We start from the raw sequence: 27,996 nt of genomic DNA, 5'->3' as shown, positions 1-27,996 counted from the left end.
ATAAATGTACACACAATGAATTCTGAACTCATTCAACAGGAAAGGAATGGAATTACCTTGTTGAAAACTTTTCTGATGACTTTTATTCACAGTGAGGTCGAGGGGTCCTTCCTGCTCCTGGTGAAAGTTCTGGGTTTGCTTGGCAGGTGGATCATTTGAGATTGAAATAGATTCATCAGTTGATCCAGTCTGAGCTTCATGAGCGTGATTACTTCTGGATATATATTCAATTGCAAATTGACGAATCATTCTTTTCATTATTTCCTGAGCAACTAGAGGAATGTTGCGATCACAGTTCTGAGGAAGATCTAAAAGAATTACATTTACATATTAATGGAAATATAATTGAAAATTAACAGTTTGGTATATTATAAAGGCATATAATACAGAATTAAATTTCCCTTGATCCATACATTAGCTGAACGCGAATAAATTTCTTCTAAACACTGGTTGATAATAATGGCACAAATACAGATGTCCAACAAAGATGGAGGTATTTTAAGCACAATTGATTTGTAAGGACATAGATTTAGGCCATTTGGCCCATTGGGTCTGCTCCATCATTCAGTCAGAGCTGATGACGTTTCTCAACTCCATTCTCCTGCCTTTGCCCAGGAACCTTTGATCCCTTACTAATCTAGAATCTACCTCACCCTAAATACGCTCCATGACTTTGCCTCCATAAGCCTTCTGTAGCAACAAGTTCCACAGGTTCACCAGCCTCTAGGAAAAGAAATCCCTCATTTCAGTTCTAAAGGCTCATCCCTTCACTGTGAGGCTGTGTTCTCAGATCCTAATCTCTCCTACTGGTGGAACCATCTTCTCCACATCCACTATCTGGGCCTCTCCATATCCTGTAAGTTTCGACCACTCCTCTCATCCTTCTAAATTCCACAGAGTACAGACCCAAAGTCCTCAATTGCTCCTTATAAGACAAGTCCTTCACCTCCAAGATCATTCTTGTAAACCTCCTCTGGACCCCCATCAACACCAGCACATCTTTCCTTAGATAAGGGTCACAAAACTGCTCACAATATCCTAAATGTGGTCTGACCAGAGCCTTACACAGCCTCACCAGTACATCTCTGCTCTTGTATTCTAGTCCTCTCCAAATGAACGCTAACATTGCAGTTGCCTTCCTAACTGCCTAATGAATCTCCATGTTAACAGAATCCTGAACTAGGAGTCCCAAGTTCTTCTTCGTTCCAGACTTCTGAAGCCTTTCCTCATTTATAGTAATCTACACTTTGATTCTTCCTCCTAAAGTGTACAACCTTACACTTTCCCATATTGCATTCCATCTGCCACTTTTTTGCCCACTCTCCTAAACCTATCCAAGTCCTTCTGCAGCTTCACCACCTCTTCAACACCATCTTTTCCTCCACCAGTGTCATCTCAGAACTTATCCAAGATGCCCTCAATTCCTTCATCGAGACTGTTCGTATAATATGATTAGTTGTGGTCCCAACACTAGTCCCTGCAGAATTCTAGTTGTCACTGGCTGCCATCCTGAAAAAGATTTATCTTGACACTCTGCCTTCTGCCAGTCCTTTATCCATGCTGGTACCTTGCCCCTAACATCATGGGCCCTTATCTTATTTGCCAGTCTGTTATGTAGCACTTGTCAAAGCCCATTTGGAGAGGCAAACGTGTTGATCTTATGTTACACTAAATGCTATAATCATCTAAACCACATCTCTTAACCTTCTAATGGCCACTGACCTAACATTTTTTCATGTAAAGATTAGTTTTTGTGGGTTATTTCTTGGATTTTCTGATGGCTGCAGAGAAATGAGAACATTGGTTACTAATATTCCTTATGACAACCTGTTTTTTTTTAAAACAGGCCATCTAACCTCTAGCTCTGAGGCAATATTTTTAAATCTTATTTCTCCAAGCCTGAAACCTCAGATTCTTAGATCACAAGAAAATTTACCACTTTGCATGTCAAGCAGAACAATTTCCAATGGCATGCCTCCTTAACCATTCACCAGTTCAGCTTTTGAAAATGGAGGATGAAAAGAATGTGGAGATAGTACAGTGAGGCATCATAATAGGTAACTGAAGTCACGTTATCATCTCCCAGAGAGTGTACCATGCCTGAAGGTCATACGAGGACCTGTTGGAGAAGAGTGTCTGGTCACGTGTGAAATTCTGCAAAAAGCCTCAAATGAGGTTTCCCATTATGTCATCAATGGGTATGCAGAATACCATGGTTCTGGATTGCTCTGATCATTCCACTCTTTGCAAAAATCAGCAGAGGAACTCCAAATGCCTGCAATTTGATAGCCAATTTCATCTAGTATGACATCACCTCCACAGCAATTTTCACAATTTTGTTGGTTTCTCTGGTAACTATGCTAGGAGTACATCATACGATAATATCTCAATACTTGCTTGTGAAATTAAGCTGCCATCATGGTAAAAATTGTTTTTCCTCATTGAAGTTCAGAGTTTAAAGTCACAAATGAAAAGATATGGTCATTAACATTTGCAATTACCCCAACTTGATGATTCAAATAAATACATCGATGCTGACAAGCATACATCACCTGCAGCCAACCTGCACATCACAGGATTAAGGTAACTGGGCATATGCAGAAAACAGATGGTAGTCAGGGTAATTTAAAGTCCAAAAATAAAGAAAACGTGCTGTGCTACATGCCTGAAAGAGTGGCAAGGATTGTTGTGGTCTGCAGTGTCTATGAAGAGCACATTTTGGAGTTAAAGAAGGGCTCAGTCTGAATATGCCAGAAAAGGAGTCCTTTAATTTAGAGGATATTAACTCCATGCTTCAGAGGCAAACAAGAAGAAAATCAGATGACAGTTCTCAAGAGAGTTGCTCAGCAACTGATTTCCCCACTTTGAGAATCCCCACCAGTGGCATCAGCAACTCTTCAAAGTGTGGACTGGCCCTACTGGCAAAGTGGTCACAAAGAGTCAAGACCAGCCATGAAAAAAAATGAAACTTTATTTACCATTGTCACACAAATTGCAACTTGAAGCTCAAACATGCGAATCTTCCAACAGAAGTGATATTTCAGAATCATCTATAGTGCTGAACAATGAAACAATTGACCCTTCAAAGTTTTGGCATTTAGGCCAACATATAATCAAGTACCCTCAATGGAATGTTGGCAAGAGAATCTCAAAGACGTAGCTATAATAGAAAAGCAATTAAATATCAAACTGAAGCATTCCAACCTCAAACAAATGCCTGTATATATTGTTTTAGCGTTTCTTCATCCTTAGAAACTGTTTTTGAAAATTCTGATGAGATCATTGCCATAGGGAGATTGACTGCTTAATGCTGGGTGAAGGGGCATGGGGCTGAACAAACTCTTGACACAGTAGCTTGCTCCTGGGGTGGAGCCACAGCTGGCTGCATCTTTGGAGGGAGTTTCCTAGAAGCTTATTCTCATTTGCCTCATGCCAGGTTGGAGGAGTCTGAAGTAGAGGTGGCATGTTGCAATTGCGTGCCCGTCATCCCACCTGCACTATATACTTAAAGCTGCAAACATTATTGAATTGACAAGTCCCATGGCTGCAGTCTAAATTTAAGGACCGCTGTCGTCAGAAATACCAGTGGAGTCACCATAATATAGCCAAGAAGGATACAAATATCTTGTCCTGTCATCGTGTGAACTGCTGAAAACGATTGGCAACAGAGCACAAACAGCACACATACTTGCGGTGATCCAAAAATATCTATGTCAGGGGACAAACCTATTAAATCTTGTTTCCATGACACTTTACTCCTTAGCAACTATGACTCCACACCAAAGTGGATACATCACCCCAAACCTAGTACTCCTTAGTCTCCCAAATTGTCAAGAGGCAGCCAGGTAGCTTACGATGCTGGGTCTTAGTTGATTGTTTAAGTGCCTGGATCTGCACTGCTGCCTGGACCAGGAGAGTGGGGTGCTGAGGTTACGGTTTTGGGTAAGGGATGGCAAAGTAGCAGCATTTAAATGTTAGGAAGGTATATGCTCACTCACTCTAATCAAAACCTACATAAAGATGCACAGCCTTTTCACCATTCCCCCCTAGAGCTGCTCTTTTTCCTCCACCCCATCTTCCCCTTTCTTCTGTTTCATTTCCTCATACAACTCCCTCTTCCTGGATTGGCTTTTCTGACCTGTGAAAACAAAAAGAATGAAGTTAGAATAATTAAGCACCTCCCTCCTAAAGGAATATACTTCTCTATTCCAAATATATGAAACTGTATTTTTGGTTTTAAAAAAAGTGAAGCCACAAGATAAGTCCTGAAGTTTGAACCCACCTCATTATAACTCCATGTCAACAGCCATAGCTTGAAACTCAGATGACGACTCACGAGATGAAGGGCCCTTTCCACATGAGATAGCATAGTTCTCAGATAAAGTTCCCTATCCAGTGATTTTTTTTTCTCTCAAGCAGTGTGCCAAATCACCCTGCAAAGACAACGAGAATATACATGAGCAGTACACTTTTGACTTGCCAAGAGAAAAGAGATAGAAATTTTAGGTATTGTCTCAGTTGCAAGGTGAAATGGGGAATTCAGCACGTATGTATAACCAGGTCCTCCCTTTGCAGGTTATTTGATAGGCAACAACAAAAAAAAAAATCAGTACAGTACTTCAAAATAGACATTTCAGTTAAAGAGGCAGGTCAACTCCAGGCGTTGCCCCAGAGTAAATGGACAGAGATAGCATTACAGATATTGTTTGGAATCTGTATTTTAAAGATCGGTCATCTGGCAATACTGAAAAGACAACATTTGATTACTTCTCAACCAACATTTGAAAACCGATGCCCACGTCTGATCTTTGAAAGGGAGATAATAAGTGTCTTACCTCTCCAGCCCTGATCACCACAGATGAATTGTTTAACAACATTATTCAGGAATCTGACAGTGGGATGGGTAGATCACAGAAATTCAGAAGGTCTTCATCCAGGCACCTGGACTAAATTTACAGGGAGAAGCAACTTGACTGCCTAAGCCAGCCCCTCCCCAGCTTAATTTATTCCAAAGGCACCTTGCAGATCTCTTGCAAGGAAACAGCTAGCCCTCCTCTTAGTAGATCTCACTGCAAAGAGAGAGACATAGTTAAGACATGGGAAATAACATTTCAAGTAATTTTTAACTGAAATAGACTGAAAGAGGGAATCCTGTTCCACTTACCACAATTCCCAAGACTCACCTTTGGTCTTGATCGGATGTGATCCTGATATGGTGCCGCCCATGCTTCCTAGGGCCCACAGCTAGTTATGCCTCCTCTAAGTTTGTTGCTTCATATGCCGCATGTGCCAATAAGATTCACTGGAAATTGCACTGTAAGTTGCTGCATTGTGAACAGTGTAAAGACTGGCATAAATTTTGGCTGAAATTGCCATTTATGCCAATCCAGAGAATTCCAGGCCTACAAAGCCATTAAAATGACAATTTATATAGCCACTAGATGGAGCTGATACATCTTTATGAAAAGATTTAACAATTTTTAAATCAGACAACAAAGATACTGCATAGAATATATAAACTGGGGGTCCAAAACTATGATGCATAATCTCTTGGGCAAAAAACATTGTGTGAATTAGGAATTCTGTTTCATCCATCATTATAACTCAGCCCATATTAACTTCATACATTGAAATACACGGCAATCAATAATGAACATAGTTAGCTTAACATAGTATTTCAAATTAAAACTAAACCTTCATTAAGCCTTAATATGAAGATCAGGAAAAGCATTATACCTTTTTTGTGAAAGATAGCATTAAGAAACTTGTCTGCTTGGCATTCAAGTTGTTCAGTGTGGGACTGCCCCTGAGATAAAGATTCCTCAGTAGATATCAGTGTTGTAGGCACACTCACAGATGAGATATGGTCCTAGAAATAGTTATGAATCGTACAGAGAAATATTTGAAGAAAATCCAAAGTAGCGAAAAAAACTTATATTTAAAATATTGAGCTCACAATACAGGTACAATATCTCAATCCAGCAAAATGAGGACCCCAAAGCTATGCCAGATGTTATGCTGGCAAATTGGTGGGCATTTCAGTCAAGTCAGGTGGGTCCAAATGGTGGCACACAAAGCACCAAAGCAGGTAATCAGAAAAAAACACTGCATGAGTGCACAGTCTGTTCAAATTGCCCAGCTAACTTTTAAGTATTATTTAATTAAAATTGATACATGGAAATTTTTTTTAAGAAATGCCCGACATTTACACAACCAGATTTGAGACATTAGCACCTGTTTTCAGTACAGCTAATGATCAACATTTTATTAAATGGCACCTATGGCACCAGGACTAAGCTGGTTGATCCAAGATTCCAGCTAACCAAGAAGTCCACAAAATCAATGTAAAAACACACAATAGGTTAAATACACAGAATATGGGGGTGGTGGTGGTGGTGGGGGGGGGGGGGGGGGGGGGGAAGAAGAGGGGAAAAAGAGAATACACATTGATTTATTTATAGCATAAATCACTTAAATAATGCAACTTTTCCTTAAATAAAACTTACCAGCAGAGCACGTTCTCACTCGCACCCTCAACTGACTACTCTGGCATCATAGCAGATCCCAGTATTTGATTAGAGATTAACTTGATATTTCACATGGCCATTCAATTTAACATGTATATTTACACTGAAGTAAACAGATTAAAAATAATAATAGGCCTGAATAATACAGTAAACATTGATGTAATTTTTGCCATTTTATAGTACTACTTACAAAAAAGATCTCCAATTCTCAGAATAGGACAAATTTACAATTATGAATTCATACCTAAAAATATTTTTCACCTTATGTTATGGCACCTCTCTCATTCTAGACTGATTGGTCTGTCAGTTTTCTAGTTCATATATTTGTTACTAGATTGATGACCATCCAGTCCTTTGAAGATTTGCCAATAGAAGTGCAAGAATATTTGAAAGATTGCGAACAAAAGCTCACATTATTTCCTCTTTGACTTAGTGTGCATTCTACGATGCACACTATCATGGTGTTTTGCTTTTTCTACTTTTGAGCTTCAATCTTTCAATTCTACTTCTTTACCTAAAACTATCTCAATGCTCCACACCTACCCTTTTTCAGCCTACATTGCCATGACCATAATCGATGCATGCTTAACATCACCAATATTCCTGGTTCCCCACATAAATAATTCTACATCCTTTAAAATGTTTCATTTTATAAGTTTTTCTTGTTCCTCGTATGGACTTGGTGTTTGATCATACCTCCTTTCAAAGCTGGCTTTATTTTCTAATTTTTATATTTAGCTTTTTTAAAATCTTTTGCTAAAAGTTCTTAATTTATCCAAAGCACTATTATCTTTATTGAAGCACCTTTGCTAATGAAAAGGTCTACCTATTCTAACTCACATTTGCAAATTTAACATTGGAAATCAACCAGTGCAATACCACCAGGATCAATCCTAGCATCTCAATTATTCATTATCTATACTAATGACTTGGAGGAGGCAGCACAGCATAACATATCCAAATTTGCTGTTGAGACAAAAATAGGTGGGAGCTCATGTTGTGATGAGAACATGGGGAACCTTCAAGGGGATATAGTGGAGTATGCAGGCCAAAAACCTGGCAGATGAAGTTTAATGTGAGGTTGTGCACGTTTGTAGAAAAAACTCAAAAGGCAGACTACCGTTTATATGGAAAGAAGTCCCAAAAAAGTGCAGTGTAGAAGGGCCTGGATGTTCATATTCATGGAAAAAAGTTAACATGTAGGTGCAAGCAAGTAATTAAGGTGGCAAATGAAATTTTAGCCTTCTTTGCCAAAAATTTGCAGTTTAACAATAGGGCAGTCTTATTAAATCTTTACAGGGTGTGGTGAGGTTAGACTTGGTGTGCAGTGTAATGTTTTGGCCCCCATATTTGGATTTCATTTGTTGTCACATGTACCGAAGTACACTGAAAAGCTTTGCTGACGAGCAGTACAGGCAGATTATAGTAAACAAGGATGTACAAAAGATTTAGACAGTGGTATACTTGTAACATTGCACAAGGTGTATGAGAGATATTGAAGTTAGCAAGATCAACATTGAGGTTAGAGTGTCCATTGAGCTGTCTAATAACGGTCAGAAAGAAACTGTCCCTGAACCTATTAGTGCATGTTCAGGCTTCTGTATCTTCTGCCTGACCGAAGAGACTGGAGATTACCAAGGTGTGAAGGGTCTATGTTGGCAGCCATTCCGCAGCAGCAAGCCTTGTAAATGGATCCAAGGATGGAAGGTTAGCTCCCATGATGCCTGAGCTGTACACACCATCCTCTATAGTTTCCTACAAACCTGGGCAGAGCAGCTGCCATACCAGGCCATTATGCATCAGGGCAATTTGTTTTCAATTGTGCATCTGGAGAAGTTGGTGAGGGTCCTTATGGACATGCCAAATTTTCTAAGTCAGCTGTGGAAGATGTGCCTTCTTGACTGTCACATCCTTATTTAAGAAAGGGTACACTGGCATTGGAGGTTATCCAAAATAGATTCACTAGGCTGATTCCCGGGATGACCGGTTTGAATCATCAAGAATGACAACACAGATTAGGCCTTTATTTAGTAGAGTTTAGGGGAATGAAGGGTGATCTTATTGAAATATTCAAGATTGAGCCGGTTTGGCAAGGTAGATGCTGCGACGTGGCGGCATGGTGGCACAGTGGTTAGCACTGCTGCCTCACAGCGCCTGAGACCCGGGTTCAATTCCCGCCTCAGGTGATTGACTGTGTGGAGTTTGCACGTTCTCCCAGTGTCTGCGTGGGTTTCCTCCGGGTGCTCCAGTTTCTTCCCACAGTCCAAACATGTGCAGGTCAGGTGAATTGGCCATGCTAAATTGCCCGTAGTGTTAGGTAAGGGGTAAATGTAGGGGTATGGGTGGGTTGCGCTTCGGCGGGTCGGTGTGGACGTGTTGGGCCGAAGGGCCTGTTTCCACACTGTAATGTAATCTAATCTAATCTAATTACCATTAGCCGAGGAATATCAAACTAGAGGAGAGAATATGGGGGAGCTCATTTAAAACTGAGTTTAAGGTTATTGAACGTCTGTAATTCTCCAACCCAGGCTAGTTCACAAAGTACTTAAAAAGGTAGATAGATTTTTTTGAAATGTCAATGAGCTGACAGCTATGTTAATCTGAAATGAAAGAAGATTTGAGGCTGGAGCAGGTCAACAGTGATCTTGTTGAACAGCAAACAAACTTGTGGGGCTGAATGGCCGACACATTTATGTTCTTGTTGAAAGTTTCCCATTCTGTTAATTTTAGTTATGCTTCATTTAGGATAGTTCCTTTCTCATTGCAATTGGGCTTTTCAGTCAAATGACCTGTCATTAACTGGGTCCTCTCATTTTCAACTTTTAAGTTGGATTCAGTTATTTTGTGGTCATTATTTCTTAAATGTTTCCCACAGTCCTTACATTTCCCAGACGAGGCTCAGCATTCCTTTTTTGAGTGGACTAATAGTGCACTTGCTGTACAAGTATGCAAATTCTTCCCTTTATTTACATAATGTGTGTGGTAAAGAGAGTCATAGAACTGTACAGTGCAGAAATAGACCCTTTGGTCCAACTTGCCCATGCCGACCAGACATCCTAAATTAATCTAGTCCCGTTTGCCAGCACTTGGCCCATTTCCCTCTAAACCCTTATAATTCATAACCATCCAGGTACTTTTTAAATGTTGTAATTGTACCATCCTCCACCACCATCTCTGGCAGTTCATTCCATACATGCACCATTCTCTGCATGAGAAAGTTGCCCCCTAGGGTCGCTTTTAAATCTTTCCCTTCTCACTTTAAACCTATGCCTCTAGTTTTGGACTCCTCCACCTTGGGGAAAAGACCTTGGCTATTCACCCTATCCATGCCCCTCATGATTTTATAAATCTCTATAAAAGGTCATACCACAGCCTCTGACGCTGTATAGAGAAAATAGCCCTTATCTATTCAGCCTCTCCTGTAGCTCAAACCCTCCAGCCCTGGCAACCTGCTCATAAATCTCTTCTGAACCCTTTCAAGTTTCAGAACATTCTTCCTATAGCAGGGAGGCCAGAATTGAACACACTGTTGCAAAAGTGACCTCACTAATGCACTGTACAAGCACAACATGACTTCCCAACTCCTATACTCAATACACTAATCATGCATATTAAACACCACTTTTACTATCTTGTCTACCTGCAACTCCACTTTCAAGGAACTTTTAATCTGCCCTCTAGGCTCACTTTGTTCTGCAACACTCCCCAGGGCCCCAAATGTCCTGCCCTAGCAAAACGCAGCACCTCACATTTATCTAGATTATTCTCCATTTGCCATTCCTTGGCCCATCGGCTCATTCGATCAAGGTCTTGCTGTATTCTGAGGTAACCCCCTTCAATGTGCACTACAACATCAATTTTGGTGTCATCTGCAAATTTACTAACCATACCTCTTATATTCACATCCAAATCATTTACATAAAAAACATCAGACTCAGCACCCATCCCTGCGAGACACCACTGGTCACAGGCCTCTAGTCTGAAAAGCAACCCTCCGCTGCACCTCCATCACCAAATAAAAGTCTAGAATAATTTAGGATTGAGTTATTCACCCCTTCGGGCCTGCTCCACCATTTGACAATGTCAGTTTGTGATCTCAACTCTGCTTTCCTGTCTGCCCATCACATAGCCCTCAACTCTCTTGCCCGAAAAACCCACTCAACATGGTCATAACTGAATGCAATAACTCAACCTCTAAAGAGGAGGATCTAAAGAGACTATAAAAGATTAGGTTAAACAAGTGACATTGATCTAGCAAACAGCACAGAGCATAATGTGGAAAAATGTGCAATTACTCATTCCAAGAACAAAAAAAAGCACATCATTCAAATGGTGGGAGATCACAGAGTTCTGATTTAAGGAGGATCCAGTTTGCTTGGTGCATGAATCACAAAAACCTAGCATGCTTGTACAACAAATAATCAGGAAAAGGTAACAGAATGTTATCACTTATTGCAAAGGAATTTGAATACAGAAGTAGGGAGGCTATGCATTGATTATACAAGACACTGGTGAGACCACATCAGGAATACATTACTTAAAATTGGTCACCTTGATTAAGAGGATGTAAAATGATGGAAATAATTCAGAGAAGGCTTACCAAACTAATAATTGAAATGAAATAGATGGGCTGTCTTATGAGGAAATGGAAGACGGAAAGGGGTTTATACCCACGAGGCTAGGAGAATCATAGCTGACAATCAAAAATTTAGATCCTAAAAGAGAACGTCACCTCTTACAAGGATCTAGAAGTAGTAGTTGCTACTTTTAAAAAAAAAAAGTCAGCCATTTAACGAAATGACGAGGTGAAATGATTCCTCACAAGGACATGAGGCAATGCAACTCTTTGAAGGGAGGTGTGGATAGATTCTTTAAAGCTAAAGGGTGAAAGGTTACGAGGGGTTGGCAGGAATGTGGATTTGTGGTTATAACCAGATTGGCCATGACTTATTAAATGGTGGAATAGGCTCGAGAAGCTGAATGACCTACTGTTGTTTATTCACATGATCTGAGGAAGAGAATTCCAAAAGATCAACAATCCTCAGCAAGATGAGAGGAAAGACCTCTTACTCTTAAACTGTATCCTCTAGCTCTATTCTTTCCAAGAGGAAACAACCACTCTGCATCCATCTTATCAATAACCCTCAATATCATATTTCAATGTATTGTTTCTTCTGAACATCAGAGAGCCTACACAGAACATGCTCAACTTTTTCCTAATAATTTCTTCATGCTGAAGTTTAACTACTTGTCATATCCTTTATTTTCAAGCACACTAGATGTGGTCTCAGCACAATCCTGTACATCTATAGTAAACCATCCTTGCGTTAATATTAAATTTCTCTTGAAATAAACAGACTATTTGTCTCTTATCAATTATATCTGCCTACTAAAGTTTCAGTGATTCACGTAGCAAAACACCCTTTTTCTGTACTAGTGAATTCTACAATCTATTTAGATCATCTAATGTTTTCATTTTTTGTGCTGAAATGGACAGGTTCACATATTCCAATTATACTCCAATTTTGAGTTTTTTGTCCATTTGTTTATCCACCTAGTTGTGTAGATGCTCTGTGCCATAGCTGTTGCACTTACCTTTACTTTTTCTCTCCTTATGTGGCAAAATGAACAGTTTTCATTCATAGACCAGTCAGTCACTTCTTCGGGTTCACAGTCTTCAAACAAAATAAGTACAAAAATATTTTACTGACTCACCAAAAAGCAAATATATTTTCTGTAATTACCAAAAAATTAACAGAAACAATCAATCATTTAGTCAAGAAAAACAAAATAGTCCTGCAGCATTATTATCCTGGACTCAAGCATGTCACTTAGATATATTTATCTGTTAGGTTGTCAGAAACCTCTTCACCTTTCACATCCTATTAAGTCTCTCAGTCATATACAGTCTCAGTCAGTCAGCATGGAGACAGACACTTTGGTCCAACTCATCCATGCCAACCGGACATCCCAATCTGAACTAGTCCCATTTGCCAGCATTTGACCTATATCCCTCCAAATAATTCCTATTCATATGCCTTTTAAAATACTGTATTTGTACTTGCCCCCACCACTTCCCTCTGGCAATTTGTTCTGTAAATGCACTAACCTCTGCATGAAAAGGTTATCCCTCGGGTCTTTTTTAATCTTTCCCCTCACTTTAAACTTCTACTTTCAGAATCCCCCAATCCAATCTGGAAAAAGACCTTGACTATTCACCCTATCAATGCCCCTCATGGATTTTATAAAACTCATCCTTCACCACTTCAAGGGAAAAAAGCCCTCGCTTATTCACAGTGCCTCCCTATAACTCAAAACACTCCAGGCCTACCAACATTCTTGTAAATATTTCCTACACCATCTCAAGTTTAACCTTTCTAAAGGGGACCAGAATTGCACAGTACTCTAAGCGTGCCCTCACCGATGTCCTGTACAGCCGCCACATGATGTCCTAACTCCTGCACTCAATAATATGCCCAATGAGAAAACTTGTCAAACACTTTTTCACCACTCTGCTCACTTGCAACTTCACTTTCAAGGAACTATACACTTGAAACCCTATGTCTTTGTTTGGCAACACTCCCCAGGGCCCTACTATTAAAGTCCTGCCCTGGTTTGCCTTACCAAAATGCAACACCTCACATTTAACTAAATTAAACTTCATCTGCGACTCTTTGGCCTTTCTGATCATGGTCCCACCGTACTCATATTTCTTTTCACTGTCTGCTACATCACCTATTTGGTGTCAAATACATTCTTACTAACCATGTTTCCTATATTCATATCCAAATCTTTTACATAAAAATGACAAAAAAACAATGGACCCAGCACCAATCCTTGTGGCACACCACCAGACAGGCCTCCAGTCCGAAAAGCACCTCTCTATCACCACCCTGTCTCCTACCTTCAAGCCAATTTTATGTGCAATCGGTTAGCTCCCCTAACATGATCTAACGTTACTAACCAGTCTAAGCAGAGTGTTGAACACTTACTGAAGTGCACATAGACATCTACTACTCTGCTTTTAATCTTTGTCACCACTGTAAAAAAATTTATTCTAGTTAGTGAGACACTCATCAATTGCCTTTCAGCCAAAACATGTTATTCACTCATTAAGTGGCAAACTCAATTTGACATATCATTTTAAATACTGGGTTCCTTGTAACTAGGTACAATGCATCAAGCAGGCAGTACAAGTTGTATGTGCACTGAAGTCTAAATATAGACAGAGCAAATCCTGAATATTAAAAGAAAATGGCATATAGAACTCTCAACTTTTGAAAGATTGAGATTGCAAACAACTTCTTTGACAAAGTAATCCTCAGACTACAAAGGAACAAGCAGATGATATTTTCGAATAAAGCTTTCTTGGCTTTTGCACCACATATTTGGTATAACCTTCTAGTCAGCAAAGCTATAGGGAGTGCAGTTAGGCATGTTAGACTTTAAGTGACTATGACAATTAGATTAAGAATGCCAGTTTTCTAGTGGCAAGGTGTACAATTAAAGATTTTTTTTTTAAAAAAATGTCCAATAAATTCACTTTTCCATAAGCATTAAGGCAGGTATGTAAAGATTATCACTGATTTCCAGAATAACACTTGCCATATATTTGTTTACAAAACACCTTCCAAGAACAGACCTCTGGGGCTAATTGTTGGTGGATAATTAACCAAAGGCCACATTAAAATGTTCATATGCGCCTAATGGAAAATACAGGCAATTTCAGCAGAACTGGAATACAGGGAGAACTAGCCATTTGGATACAGAACTGGCTCAAAGGAAGAAGACAGAGGGTGGTGATGGAGGGTTGTTTTTCAGACTGGAGGCCTGTGACCAGTGGAATGCCACAAGGATTGGTGCTGGGCCCTCTACTTTTTGTCATTTACATAAATGATTTGGATGCGAGCATAAGAGGTACAGTTAGTAAGTTTGCAGATGACACCAAAATTGGAGGTGCAGTGGGCAGTGAAGAGGGTTACCTCCGATTACAACAGGATCTGGACCAGATGGGCCAATGGGCTGAGAAGTGGCAGATGGAGTTTAATTCAGATAAACAAGACGTGCTGCATTTAGGGAAAGCAAATCTTAACAGGACTTATACACTTAATGGTAAGGTCCTAGGGAGTGTTGCTGAACAAAGAAACCATGGAGTGCAGGTTCATAGCCCCTTGAAAGTGCAGTCGCAGGTAGATAGAATAGTGAAGACGACGTTTGGTATGCTTTCCTTTATTGGTCAGAGTGACTGAGTACAGGAGTTGGGAGGTCATGTTGCGGCTGTACAGGACATTGGTTAGGCCACTGTTGGAATATTGTGTGTAATTCTGGTCTCCTTCCTATCGGAAAGGTGTTGTGAAACTTGAAAGGGTTCAGAAAAGATTTACAAGGATGTTGCCAGGGTTGGAGGATTTGAGCTACAGGGAGAGGCTGAACAGGCTGTGGCTGTTTTCCCTGGAGCACCAGAGGCTGAGGGGTGACCTTATAGAGGTTTACAATATTATGAGGGTCATGGATAGGATAAATAGACAAAGTCTTTTCCCTGGGGTCGGGGAGTCCAGAACTAGAGGGCATAGGTTTAGGGTGAGAGGAGAAAGATATAAAAAGAGATCTAAGGGGCAACTTTTTCACAGAGGGTGGTATGTATATGGAATGAGCTGCCAGAGGAAGTGGTGGAGGCTGGTACAATTGCAACATTTAAGAGACATTTGGATGGGTATATAATAAGAAGGGTTTGGAGGGATATGGGTCGGGTGCTGGCAGGTGGGACTAGATTGGGTTGGGATATCTGGTCGGCATGGACAGGTTGGACCGAAGGATCTGTTTCCATGCTGTACATCTCTATGACTCTAATATCACAAAAAATGTTTTAAATGGCAACCTTGTAGGTGCTTTCAAGATTAGTCAATAAGAGTATAAGATTTGTTTATAGAATGCCTTTAATGTAATAAAAACTCCCAAGGCAGTTGGACAGGAGAATTAAAAACAAACATTTGACACCATGTCTCCATGAAATATCTGGGTGTTTGGCCAAAGAGGTAGGTTAAAGTGCACCCAAAGAGAGGAAGGAAAGGTAGAGATGCAGCCAGATTTAAGGAAGGAATTACAATGTTTAGAACCATAGCTACTAAATGAAAGTAATAATGATACAGCATTAAAATCAAAAGCTCTAGTACCTATAATCAGATGTGTGCAGATAGGAAGTAGTAAGGTATTGGGAGGGATTTCAAGGAGGATTTTAAAATCAAGGCATGGTTTAACAGTGAATGCAGATCAGCAAGCACAGGATGATTGGTGAATGAGGTCTAGTGTGAGTAAGCACATGGGCACGGTTTTGGTGATCTTAAATTAGGAGTAGAATGTAGACTATTTGGCAAAGAGTGCTTCTGTAAGGATTATCAAGTTATGGTAACAAAAGCATGGATGAAGATCTCTGTAGATGAGCGGAGGCAGGGGTCAAGTAAGGCAACACTATGGATATGGATACAGGAAATCTGAATGATGCCAAATATTAAAATAATAGAAACTTATCTAAGTGTGAAATTTAAGGTTATAAAAATGCTGGTCTGGTCTCAGGCGGTTGTCAGGCACAGGGACAGGGACAGGGACAGGGACAGAGTGGGTAACCCAGACCAAACTAAATGTCTTAGAATCATACAGCACGGAAACAGATCCTTTGATTCAATTCATCCAAGCCAACCAGGTTTGCCAAACTAAATTGCTTCCATTTACCTGCATTTAGCTCATGTCCCTCTAAACCTTTCCTCTCCATATATGTGGGAGAAAGCGAGGACTCCAGATGCTGGAGATCAGAGTCAAAAAGTCTGGTGCTGGAAAAGCACAGCTAGTCAGACAGCATCCGAGGAGCAGGAGAGTCGATGTTTTGAGCATAAGAGCTTATGCTCAAAACGTCGTCTCCTGTCCTCTTATGCTGCCTGACCGACTGTGCTTTTCCAGCGCTGCACTTTTGGACTCTATCCATATACCTGCCCAAATGTCTTTTATGTGTTCTAATTGTAGTTGCCGCTACCACTTCCTTGGGCACTTCATTCCATATATGCACTACCCTCTGTGTAAAAAAAGTTTTCTCCGAACATTGCAGTTGTTGGGGACCAGCTGGGGGAGGGGTTTGAGGGTGAATCCATGAGGAGTCAGAAGGGTTCAGGCAGAGTTCAGCTGACAAGCGTCAGGAGTCTGGGAATCGGATCAGGTCTAACAGGAGGGTGCTCAGACATCTGTGTGGTGTCCAAACCAAGCCAGAGGTGGGGAGTCAATGACACTCAGGGCTCAGTTTAACCATTGCCCAGTTTGCCTCTAATGTTTCCTGGGTAACTATTAAGCTCATTCAGAATCCACCAACTTTAACTCTCAGTTGGAGGCACTTGGGGTCCCAGATGCTGGGTAATTGCCCTCTGGAACTTGAATTCCCAGGACAATGCCCAGGAGAAAGTCAAGTCTGGACTTGCATATTATCCCAATGTGAGAGTCCAGTCTGCAACTATCTTGCCATCACAAGAGTTGGGCCTGTGTTTCTCTATATTAGTTCTGAATTTGTCCCCTTCAGTATTCCAAATATTGAACTGGTCTTAAAAAAAATACAAAACAGTAGACCATCTAACCAAAGTCAACAGGAAGTACAAGAAGAAAATTTAGTCTTAACAAAACAATTTTTCACCTTAAATGTTAATCCATACTTTAAAAATTCATTCAATTAAACCTATACTGCAGCAATGGATGACCTCAAAAACAAATTACACCATGCATCAGCTCCAACTAAAGCGGGATGCATACCTGCTGGAACTATCGACTATTATCTTTGTTTATGAGCAACCCATTGACATATGTGTGCAAATGTACCCAAAGTTTCAACAAGCACCAACAAAGCTGAATATATTGACCCATTATGGGATAAAAGAGGTCCTATTTGAGTAAGAGAGAAGACTAAGTCGGCAAGTGAAACTTCTGCCTGGAAACAGTATAGGTAAAGCAAGCATGTATTTCATGGACAATGCACTATTAAAAGCTTCAAGTGGAGAAGATGATTATCATTGCTGGTACAAAAGAAGTCCAACTGAATTTGGAGGAAGTTATGCTGCACGTGTTTAAAGCTCCAATTAAACTGTATTTGCAATATTGTGCAGAGTGATTCATCTCAGGAATGACGCACTAGTCTTGGGAAGGAAATATCTTCAATTGACCAGAACGACTCGTGGGATTATGAAGGTTACATACAAAAGGTAACAGTAGTATTGTGGTACACCGTGCCAAGAAAGCCAAAGGCTCTGATTTTAACTCTATTAGTTAACATGTCTGGAATAAAAAGTGAGCCTCAGTAAATGGTCACCATAAACAACCAAAACATCATAAAAACCCATGTGGCTCATTCATGCCTCTTGTGAAAAGAAATGTGTCATTCTTCTTACATCTGATTCCAGACGTACAGCGATATGGTGAATTTTAAATCATCGTCTGAAGTAGACTATGAATCTACTCATTTGTATCAAACAACTCCAAAAGAATCAAAATAGATATGAGACTAGAAAGGCCACTCACATCTATCTGGAATACAGAAAGGAAAAAAGACTATACTGCCTAGTTGAATCTTCAAATACCTTCTCAATACCATGAGGGGTGTCAGAATTGGAACAGCAGTCCCAGACTATCCAGCAGCACACTGACATGAATTATGCATCGCAGCCCAGGTTCTAGACCTTCAAACTCCAATCTTCAATATGTTCTATCCCATCAACAGGTCAGACCAGAGGTGGCAGCACAGTGCTGGGAATGGTCCTTTACAGTCTTCAGTGACTCCAAATCACACAAAGGATTCAGTGCAAACTTGGGGTAGGGGGCTCTCCCTCAGCTAAAGAATCAGTGTTCCTTCCTGTCGAAACAATATTTAACCTAGATAGGAAAGTTCATAATATCCATAAGTAGTGCTTTCACAACTGTATTTATCAAATTGGCAAATCCTAAGGATCTACAACAGGTAGGAAAACAGATAAAACACACCATACCAAACCCTGACAATGTCACAGATGCGCCTGCCCATGATAGCTGACTAGCGGAAGTGATTAAGTTTGTGGAGACAAAATCATTAAATTTGAGTGATGCATGTCTGCAACATGGTGTTAGACTCAAAAAGTGAAGCAGTCTAAAACCTAGCATCTATGATACATTCTGGCCATCAATATCAGCAACAAAACTGTATTCAACCATAAACCGCAACCTGCAATTTCATGGTCCAGCATATTCCTCACTCTGCCATTACCATCAAGCCAAATTACCAAATCAATTTCAATGAGGACAATATGACCACAGTAGCATCAGCTCTACCTGGATATTAGCTATATCAGTCCAGTGAAGCTACAGTAAAGGACTATATGCATGCTCAGCAATGAAAGGAACATGCAATGGACAAAGCAAAGCAATCCAACAACCACAAGATCAAAACTCTACAGTTATGAATGATGGCAGAAATTAGCCAACTAGAAGACCACTCTGCATGTCAACACAAAAAAAAGCATTTGCAATTATCTGTCAGAAACTACTAAATTTGGTGGTCCACTTCAGCCTCCTCCTGAGGGAACCTGCTTTTAAATAGTTAGTTTTTAAGGCATGGTGCTCATGTCATTGGGTGAGTAATCCAGAATGGACATGGACTTGAATCCCACAATGGCAGATGGTATATACTGAACTCAGTAGAAATCTGTAATAAAGAAACTAGCCTAATGACGACAACATATTCATTTAATCGTCAAAGACCTATCTGATTTACTGTTTTTTAGGGAAGGAAATTTGTCATCCTTACTTCGTCTGACATACTGACATAAACAGTAATACTTCTAACTGCCCCCAAGCAATTAAGGATGGATGATATATACTGGTCTGGCCAGCAACAACCACACCCCACGAATGAACAGTACAGTACAGGAACAACCACTATGTCCCACTATGTCTGCGCCAGCACATGACACCTTTCTAAATTAAAAAACCTTTTGCCTTTATGCATTCCATATTCCTCTATTCACTGTCTGTTCGTGCATCTGTCAAATATCACCTCTTCAATATTACTACGGTTATCTGCTTCCAACTCCTCTGACATGACATTCCAGGCACTTAACACCCTCTGTATTAAAGAAAACTTGCCTCTTGTCTCCTTTAAAACTCTCTCTTTTACCTTAAGCCTATATTCCTTAGTATTTGACATTTCTACCCTGGGAAAAAAAGACACCATCGATCCATGCCTCAGAAGTTTCACAACATTCAATCAGGCAGTCCCTTAGCCTCTGATATTTTATTGAAAACAAATCAAATTTGTCCCATCTCTCCTCATAGCTAATACCCTCGAAACCAGACAGCATTCTGGTAAACTCTTTCTGTACCCTTTCCAAAGTCTCCAAATCCTTTCGGTAGTGTGGCGACCAGAACTGTGTGCAATATTCAAAACTTGGCCAAACTAAAGTTTGCATAGCTTCAACATGTCTTGCCAATTTTGTACTCCATGCCCTGACCAACGAAGGCAAACATGCCATATTCCTCCTTGGCTAAGTGAGTGGATAAGGTGGTCACAGTCAGGGAACAGCAGACCTGTATGCTTAGATCTCTCCTAAGGGTTCTGCCATTTACTGTATGTTTCCCTCCTGCATTAAACCTTCCATAATGCATCACCTTATCTGTACAGATTAAAGTCCATCTGCCATTTTTCTGCCCAAGTCTCCGGCCTACTTCCTGCTGCAGCACCTGACAATCCTCCTCACTTTCCACAGTTCCTCCAATCTTTGCATAATCCGTAAACTTACTAATCAAACCTATATTCGCCTCCACATCATTTGTATGTATTACAAACAAGAGAGGTCCCAGTGCTAATTCTCATGGAACACTACTGGTCACTGATCTCCGATCACAAAAACACCCTTCCCACTGCTACAGTCTATGACCACGCCAGTCCTGTATCCAACTCACTAGTTCACTACTGATCACATATGACTTCACCTTCTGTGTCAACTTGCCATGTCAAAAGGTCTTGCTAAAGTCCATGTAGACATCAATGACCCTGCCTTCAAACATCATGTTACTTCTTAAAAAACCTCAAATCAATTTTTGAAAAACACAACCACCCCAGCACAAAGCCATATTGACTATTGCTATTAAATCCATATTTTTCTAGATGTGAGTAATGAATGAACAAAATTATAAAAACTGATTTTCAATCCATTCAGTCTCTAAACTAGATATCTAGGACCTCTTACTTTCTAAAGTGTAGAGGCTTCTAGTCCAACAATGCTTCAATTATAAAAGTCTAACTTGGGCCATTCCCAACTTCCTCCAATTCAACTCCCTCTGATCTCCGACTGTGACCTCTGGCACATCCCCAGTCACTCTTTTCAGCTGTCTAGGCCATGCGCCGTGGAATTCCCTTATTAAACCTCCTTCTCCTGTCCTTATTTTTATGGTACCAAAAACCTACATTTCTGGCCAAGTTTAATGTCACCTGGCTGAACATTTATTCTCGCACCGGAGAGTCATAAGAAGCTACTTCAATGTAAAACATCCAGTTTGCAAAACATCCTGAACTGAAGTGTTTAGCTAGAAATCTGCACTGGGTATAGAAAGGTGAAAAATCCAAAGTCTCAGTTGCAAGAGTCAAAGAAAACACTTTGCAGCTCACAGGATTAAAAGTGAAAAGCAATCAAATTAACCTACAAATGTGATGGGTATGGAAAATTTCTCGTTATTAACTACGAACTGGTGGTATTGGCGAGTAGATGGGATTTTGTTTACCAGGTAATTAAAGTCAGTTAAAAACTATTATATATACACACAGAACATGGCTTAATTTATTTCTTTTGCGGAATAAACTTGCCTTATTGTTGAAACCAAACTTGCAGCCTTGTTCTTGGTTGCTTATGTGTCAGTAAAAGACTTCCACATTTAAAAAAAAAAATCTATGAAGCCACAGGTCATTCTGGAATCTGACTTTTCCACTGGTAACATCAGCTGGGATCACAACACAAGTAGAAATGATTTGACAATTCCAAAATAGATTGATACAATTATTTTGTTTCATAACCTAGTCATGAGTCTCCGACTCGCAGTCAGTTTATCTGGAAGCATTTGAAAATCTGAAAACCTTTAACAAACTGGAAAGTTGCTGTCACACAAAGTTAAAGACAAGTAGGGGAAAATTGTTGAAATAAATACAAGGCTTATAAGAGGCAGAGTCCAAAATTCAGGAACTTTCAACTTTTCCTGTATTTAAAAATATATTGTTGAAGAGCCTGGGCACTACAGAAAATAAAATAGCTGGTGTTTTGGTGGTAGGACAGAATATATGAGGCTTTAAAACTCAGTACAGGGCCAAGAACCCCTATATTACACATATAGTCTGGTTTAATAAACAGTCCAAGGGCAGTGGAGTTGCTAAAATGGCCTGACAATGGTAATTTTAAACTTTTGATGAAGTGAAGAATTACTGTAGGACAATACCACAAAGTCTCCACAAGAAGATGAAGTATGGAGGTTGTAGGTTTCTGAATTTTAGAAAACGTTTTCATTTCTTCAACTGGCAATCAGTTGTATTCAGATTTTGGACTCTCAGCTTTGCATACCTTGCGTCAATCTCTAGCCAAACACTGCTGGTCTGGAAGAAATCACAACTTGACCAGGAGCAGGTAGGTGGGGTTAGTCAAGTTTGGAATTATGTTCGCCGCAGACTGGTTGGATCAGAGGGTCTGTTTCTGTGCTAAATAACTCTATGAAGCCTGTCCACTAAGGGAACTTATTCCCTTAACTGGTCTGAACAGACTTCTTTTTCCTCGGAGAGAATTTTCTTGCAATCACTTAAGGAACCAACAAATGTACAGAAATCTTTGGAACTTGGTGGCATTAATTACCTGTGTCTTCAAACTCCAAATGTATGATACAGTCAAAGTCCAATCTTTAATCCTTCCGTGAGCTTGCATCATCCTATTTATGGAGTCTCCTTCAGATGCCCTGTTATGTCAACTCCAACTCTGTGCCTTTTCCCTTCCCACCCCCAGCCTTCTATTATTCTAATGAAGTAGTCAGCTAGGTTTTACAAACTTCTCCACCTTTCAATCCTATTAAATCTCTCGGAGTGTATAAAGTCAGAGTCACACTGCACAGAAACAGATCCTTCCGTCCAACTCATCCACGCAAACCAGACATCCCAATCTGACTTAGTCCCATTTGCCAGCATTTGGCCCATATCCCTCTGAACACTTTCAATTCATGTACCCATCCAGGTGCCTTTTAAATATGGTAATGGAATCCACATCCACCACTTCCTCTGGCAGCTCGTTCCATACACGCACCATTCTCTGCAAGAAAACATTACCCCTCAGGTTCTTTTAAATTTTTCCCCTCTCACCTTCAACCTATGTCCTCTAGTTTTAGATTCCCCCACCCTAGGAAAAAGACCTTGGATATTCACCCTATCCATCCAATGATTTTATAAACGTCTAAGGTACTACTCAGGCTGCAAGGAAATAAGACACAGCTGATTCAGCTTCTCCCTATTGTTCAAAGCCTCAGTTCCAGTAACATCCTTGTAAATCTTTTTTGCACTGTCTCAAGTTTAACAAAAACCCCTATAGAAGGGCAACCAGAATTGTACACAGTATTCCAAAAGTGGACTCATTAATATCCTGAAAAACAACATGACATCCCAACTCTTATACTCAATGCACTGACCAATGAAGGCAAGCATGCCAAATGCCTTCTTCAAAATTCTGGCAGCTTTTGTAACTGAATGAGAACGCATTCCAAAAACAAAATGATTTTCATCTGCTAAGCAAGGGCTAACTCTCAAGAACTAGCCACACAAAAGCTTTCAGGCGTATGAAGCAATTTGCCTAACCGGTATATCCCAAATATCAACAACATAAATCTCTCAAATTATATTGCATCAGTACAGTCCTGTGCTTGCCACTATTTACATGGATGAATGCAGGAAGCTGGAGCTTCATTTCTAAATTTCTACAAGGGTTTACAAACCAGAGCCAGATTTCTTTCTCCCCCCAAGGATTTTGTAATGCAGGAGCAAATCAACTCACTGCTGCAACACTCCAGTGTCATGGGGTAGAATTACCTTATCAATTAACTAGAATCAAAATATTCTGGAATTATATGTCTTCACCGCTGAAGTCTCCCCAAACTGTTAGCAATAGAGGATAGTCATTGGTTAGAGTCTTACTCATGAAATCTTAGCATTTGCAAGTTTTATTTCTTCCTTTCATTAATTAATAACTATACAAATGCAGCTCATTGCTATCTCAGCAGTTATCAACTGACTTAATTGATCAGATTGCTATAATTCAGTACCACTCAACATTACACTTTTATTTAAGTATACCAAATGCTAAAGGTTAACTGTTTTTAAAATTTAGTAAAAAATTCTAAACAAATGATGCAGAATTATGGTGAGTTATGTAAAATTCCTATATACAGAAAATTATTACACACACCCCAAATGTACACATGTGGGAATATGCACCATTATATAAATTGTTTTACGTCAAGAAATTCAATTGCATCAGTTAAATTTCATGGAAAAGGAGATGGGAAGTTTAAGTACTGAAGCAATCAGTCCATATCAAATGCAGCAAAACTTGGACAATATCCACATCTAGGCTGAAAAGTAGCAATATTTATGCCACACAAATGCTACGCAATGACCACTATCAATAAGAGGCACTCTCATAATTGGCCTTTGACATTCAATAGCAATACCATCACAAACTCCAGTGTTAAAAAGGGTGGGGCGTGGAGCGGGTAGGACGATATTGATCAGAAACTGAACTTGGACTAGTAAATAAATATAGTAACAAGATCAGGTCAGAGGCTAAGAACATTGCAGTGAGTAACTTCCGCACCCCCCCCCCAACTCCCCAGATCCTGTCCACCACCTAAAAGGTACAAGTCAGGAGTGTGATGGAATACTCCCCACTTTTCTGTATGATGCAGCTCCAAAATGCTGGTCACCATTCAGGACAAAGCAAACGGCTTGACTGGCACTAAAGGATCCATTCTCTCCACAAAGAGCAGCAGTGTGTTTCTTTAGAAATTCACCAAAACTCATGACCACTACCACCTGGAATGATCAACATAGCACATACACTAGTAGGTGCAAGCTCCCTCCAAGCTAGTCTCTCAGAACGTAGGACAATACAGGCCTTCAGCCCATTATACCTGCACTGACTATTCCATTCTAAACCAATACTATCTGCCTGCACATGGCCCATATCCATCTCACCCCTTCCTTTTCATATGTTTAAGTGCCTCTTAAACATTGCTATCAAAGGTTTCCACCACCTCTCATGACAACACATTCCAGGTACCTACCACCCTCTTTAAAAGATGTGCAAGGCACTTTTTTATTTAACATTTCCCCTCACTTTAAAATCCATGCCCACATAGAATTTAACATTTCTAACCTGGAAAAAAAAAGACCGACTAGCCATCCTATCCATGCCTCTCAATTTTACATACTTATATCAGGTTGCACCTCGGCCTCTAACACTCTAGCGAAGACAACAAAAGTTTGTCTAATGTCTTCTTATAACTAATACAGTCCAATCCAGGCAATCTTGGTAACCCTTTGAACCTTCTCCAAGGCCTACACATCCTTCTGCGGACAATACTCCAAATGTGACTTAACCAAGTTTTATGTAGCTACAACATGATTTGTTAACTTTTATACTCAATGCTCCGACCAACAAAGGCAAGCATACAGTGTCACCATTCCTTCAATGTCACTGGGTCAAACTCCTGGAATTGCCTCCCTCGGTGTCATGTGGGTTTACTTACAGCAGAGGGTCAAAGTGGCAGCTGCTCACCACCTCCCCAAAGGCCACTAGCAATGGCCAACAAATGCTGGCCCAGCCAGTGATGCTCACATCCCAGGAGTGAATAAAACAAAACGGATAGCAACAAGATGGAAATAATTACACAAAATGTGAATCTAGTTTTAGAAAGACTAATTCAACTGTATGCTTAATATTCAACTGTATAACTGCCAGTACATTGAAAAAGGAGGTATTACAGTAAATAGACTTAGCATATTAATCTTTTTTTTGGATAGTTAGGAAATAGTACACGGAGAAAGCAAAACATGCTATCAGTTGGATGCATGCAAACTAGAATTTGATGTTTGCACATTTTCCAAAAAGGTATAGCTCTAATAAAATCAGTAAGTTAATTGAAGCTCAAGCCTCTAAAGTTACAGATGGCACTTAAAACAACCAAATTAGCAAGGGCGGGGTTGTCGGGATGTGAGGAGAAAGAAGCTTGAAATTTTTAAATTCTTAAAAATTAACTGAAACCTGCAACTATGTTTTCACTCAAACCATGAAAACAACTAAAATTCAATTACAGCATAAATCACAATTTAAAATTTACATTTAATAACCAAATTTGTTCCGATGATCATATTCAAAAAAACATTTTACCATCAAATAAACTGAGGTCTCGGAGTAACCTTGGTCCATAAAGCCCTTCCAAGATGCTTTCGAATCCTGTAATCAAAATGTTAATATGTTAGCTCACAAAGCAAAAGAATACATTGACACAAAGTATTAAATGAACTTTATCACGACCAAGATTGCATCAATACTCTCAACATAATGTCTGAACACAATTTAACATTTTTCTGCAAGTATAGTTAGTGCTTCAGCTAAAACTGTATTGTTCTTACAGTGCTGCTTGTGGTACCAGCAACTGACAGGTGAGGTGCAGGAGCGAACTTCAAGCACTCATGCAGTGTGGGTAGTGCTTGCACAGAGTCGAAAGACTCAAGGTTCTAGATGACATAATAAAGACCAACACTGAAGAGAGCTGCATTGTCAGATCTGCTGTGTTTGAAAGAGACTTATAGGGTGGATGTCAAAATTTGATTGACAATATTCACATAGCTCAGTGTATAGTCAAAATTTTTCCTTTATTCAAGATGACCAAAGGAGAATCATTCAAGCAATCTCATTTGTCTATGACTTGATGCATATAAAGTGGCCTCTACATTTACCATTATAAAAAAGTGACTACAGTTCAAAGAAGTGATCTGTTCATCTTGAAGTGCTTGGGATGCTTGGAGGTCTTTACAAATAACTCTTCCTGAGGTAAGTTCTAAAATTCTAAAACTTGTAATTCACCAGCTTAATATCCACAGTTGAACCATTACAGCTGCTGCAGCTAAAATGCAATTTTACCACATTAAAGAGAGATCTTTGAGTTACATAAAGCTCTGGATAATGTAAATAAAAGTGTATATATGCTCTTCAAAGTCAAACAATTTAATCACTTCAGTCCAAAAAGTTGACTGTACACATAGATGCTGGAAGCTTTCAGAAGACAGGATCATTTCACAAAAATAACTGTTGGTCCTGTAAGGGAATCTAAAGCTGGCAACCAGCACTAAAACGAAGAGTGCTCTCTAGAGTAACCTTCCCAGTCCTGTGGGATCAAAGCCAATGTAGGAGGTTGAGATTCATATAGGTGGAAGTGCTAAGGGGCACTGGAAGTGTGGAAGAAACCAGGATAATAAAACCTCCACAATAGAGAAAAGATAGCTACATGGGAAGATGTTGTCATTCATAGCCTGTTTTCAGAAATCTGAAGTGTTTCTCCAATAGGACAATATTTTGGAGAGAGATAAAGACAGATGATTGATAGCAGAGTTCAAAGTGGAAGTGGAATATGAGATAGTTGGGATTGCCATTGGCAAGGAAGTAGTGACGGGGCTTGCTAGACTTTAGTGGTCACTCAACACATGCCAAAAGAGTCAGAATGCACATTAGCAGACTCATATTTTTACTAATCTACAATTTAATTGACTTAGTTACTTGAAGGCAGCCAAAAAAAAAATCAGTTTTGATTTTTATAATGATGGTTTAACAACAAATTGTTCTATGCAAATTTGGATATTCGCATAGGGAAGTACCTAACACTAAAGCAACATTTCTTTTAGAAAATGTCTATTTCAACAGATATTAAAACTATGTATAGTTAAACAAAGGTAGAAACAGACACTGCACTCGTTAACTGAACAAGATTTTTCTTAAAAAACTTAAGATTTAATTCTTCAATCCTGCCCATTACAACTAGAGTATTGGAAAAGCTACCAATGATCTCAACACACTGTACTTTAGGAGAGAGTCACAGCTATCTAAAAGAGTTATATTCAAAGGTGCATTTGGATGTGTTATGATTAGGACTGAGCTCAACTATTCACATTTACACAAGATAGCAATGCATATCTGGTTATTGTCTATTATACCATGAGCATGATCAACAAACATTAAATTTGAATATAGAGTTAACTAACTGAAAATAAATTCATAGACTGTAGCATTACACCTTCCAAAAACCTGGACAACATTGTGCCTGCAAGGTCCAGTTCTACCTTCTACCAGCTTTTTGAATCCTCCATATGCTAAATTATCAGAAAGTGCGC

General features: G+C 39.7%; 1 protein-coding gene across 14 annotated transcripts in view; it reads right to left on the bottom strand.

Moving 5' to 3' along the window:
• lcorl (ligand dependent nuclear receptor corepressor-like) overlaps positions 1-27,996 on the bottom strand; it is a 119,833-nt gene that overhangs the window by 70,068 nt on the left and 21,769 nt on the right. For 10 of the 14 annotated variants that reach the window (XM_043694090.1, XM_043694096.1, XM_043694195.1 and 7 more), the window contains exons 2-5: positions 25,997-26,062; positions 12,123-12,202; positions 5,737-5,869; positions 57-308 (exon numbers count right to left, since the gene is read on the bottom strand). In XM_043694090.1, the coding sequence (XP_043550025.1) occupies positions 57-308; positions 5,737-5,869; positions 12,123-12,202; positions 25,997-26,062 (531 nt within the window). Of the gene's footprint in view, positions 1-56; positions 309-1,722; positions 1,782-2,978; positions 4,139-4,282; positions 4,434-4,835; positions 4,981-5,736; positions 5,870-12,122; positions 12,203-25,996; positions 26,063-27,996 lie in introns of those variants that run through there. The other 4 variants (XM_043694115.1, XM_043694120.1, XM_043694130.1 and 1 more) reach the window with 4 other exon arrangements.

Source organism: Chiloscyllium plagiosum, chromosome 1 (genome assembly GCF_004010195.1).
Source record: "Chiloscyllium plagiosum isolate BGI_BamShark_2017 chromosome 1, ASM401019v2, whole genome shotgun sequence".
NCBI lineage: Eukaryota > Metazoa > Chordata > Chondrichthyes > Orectolobiformes > Hemiscylliidae > Chiloscyllium > Chiloscyllium plagiosum.
Note: the sequence above shows the minus strand (reverse complement) of the source record. Positions and strands in the feature narration are given on the sequence as shown.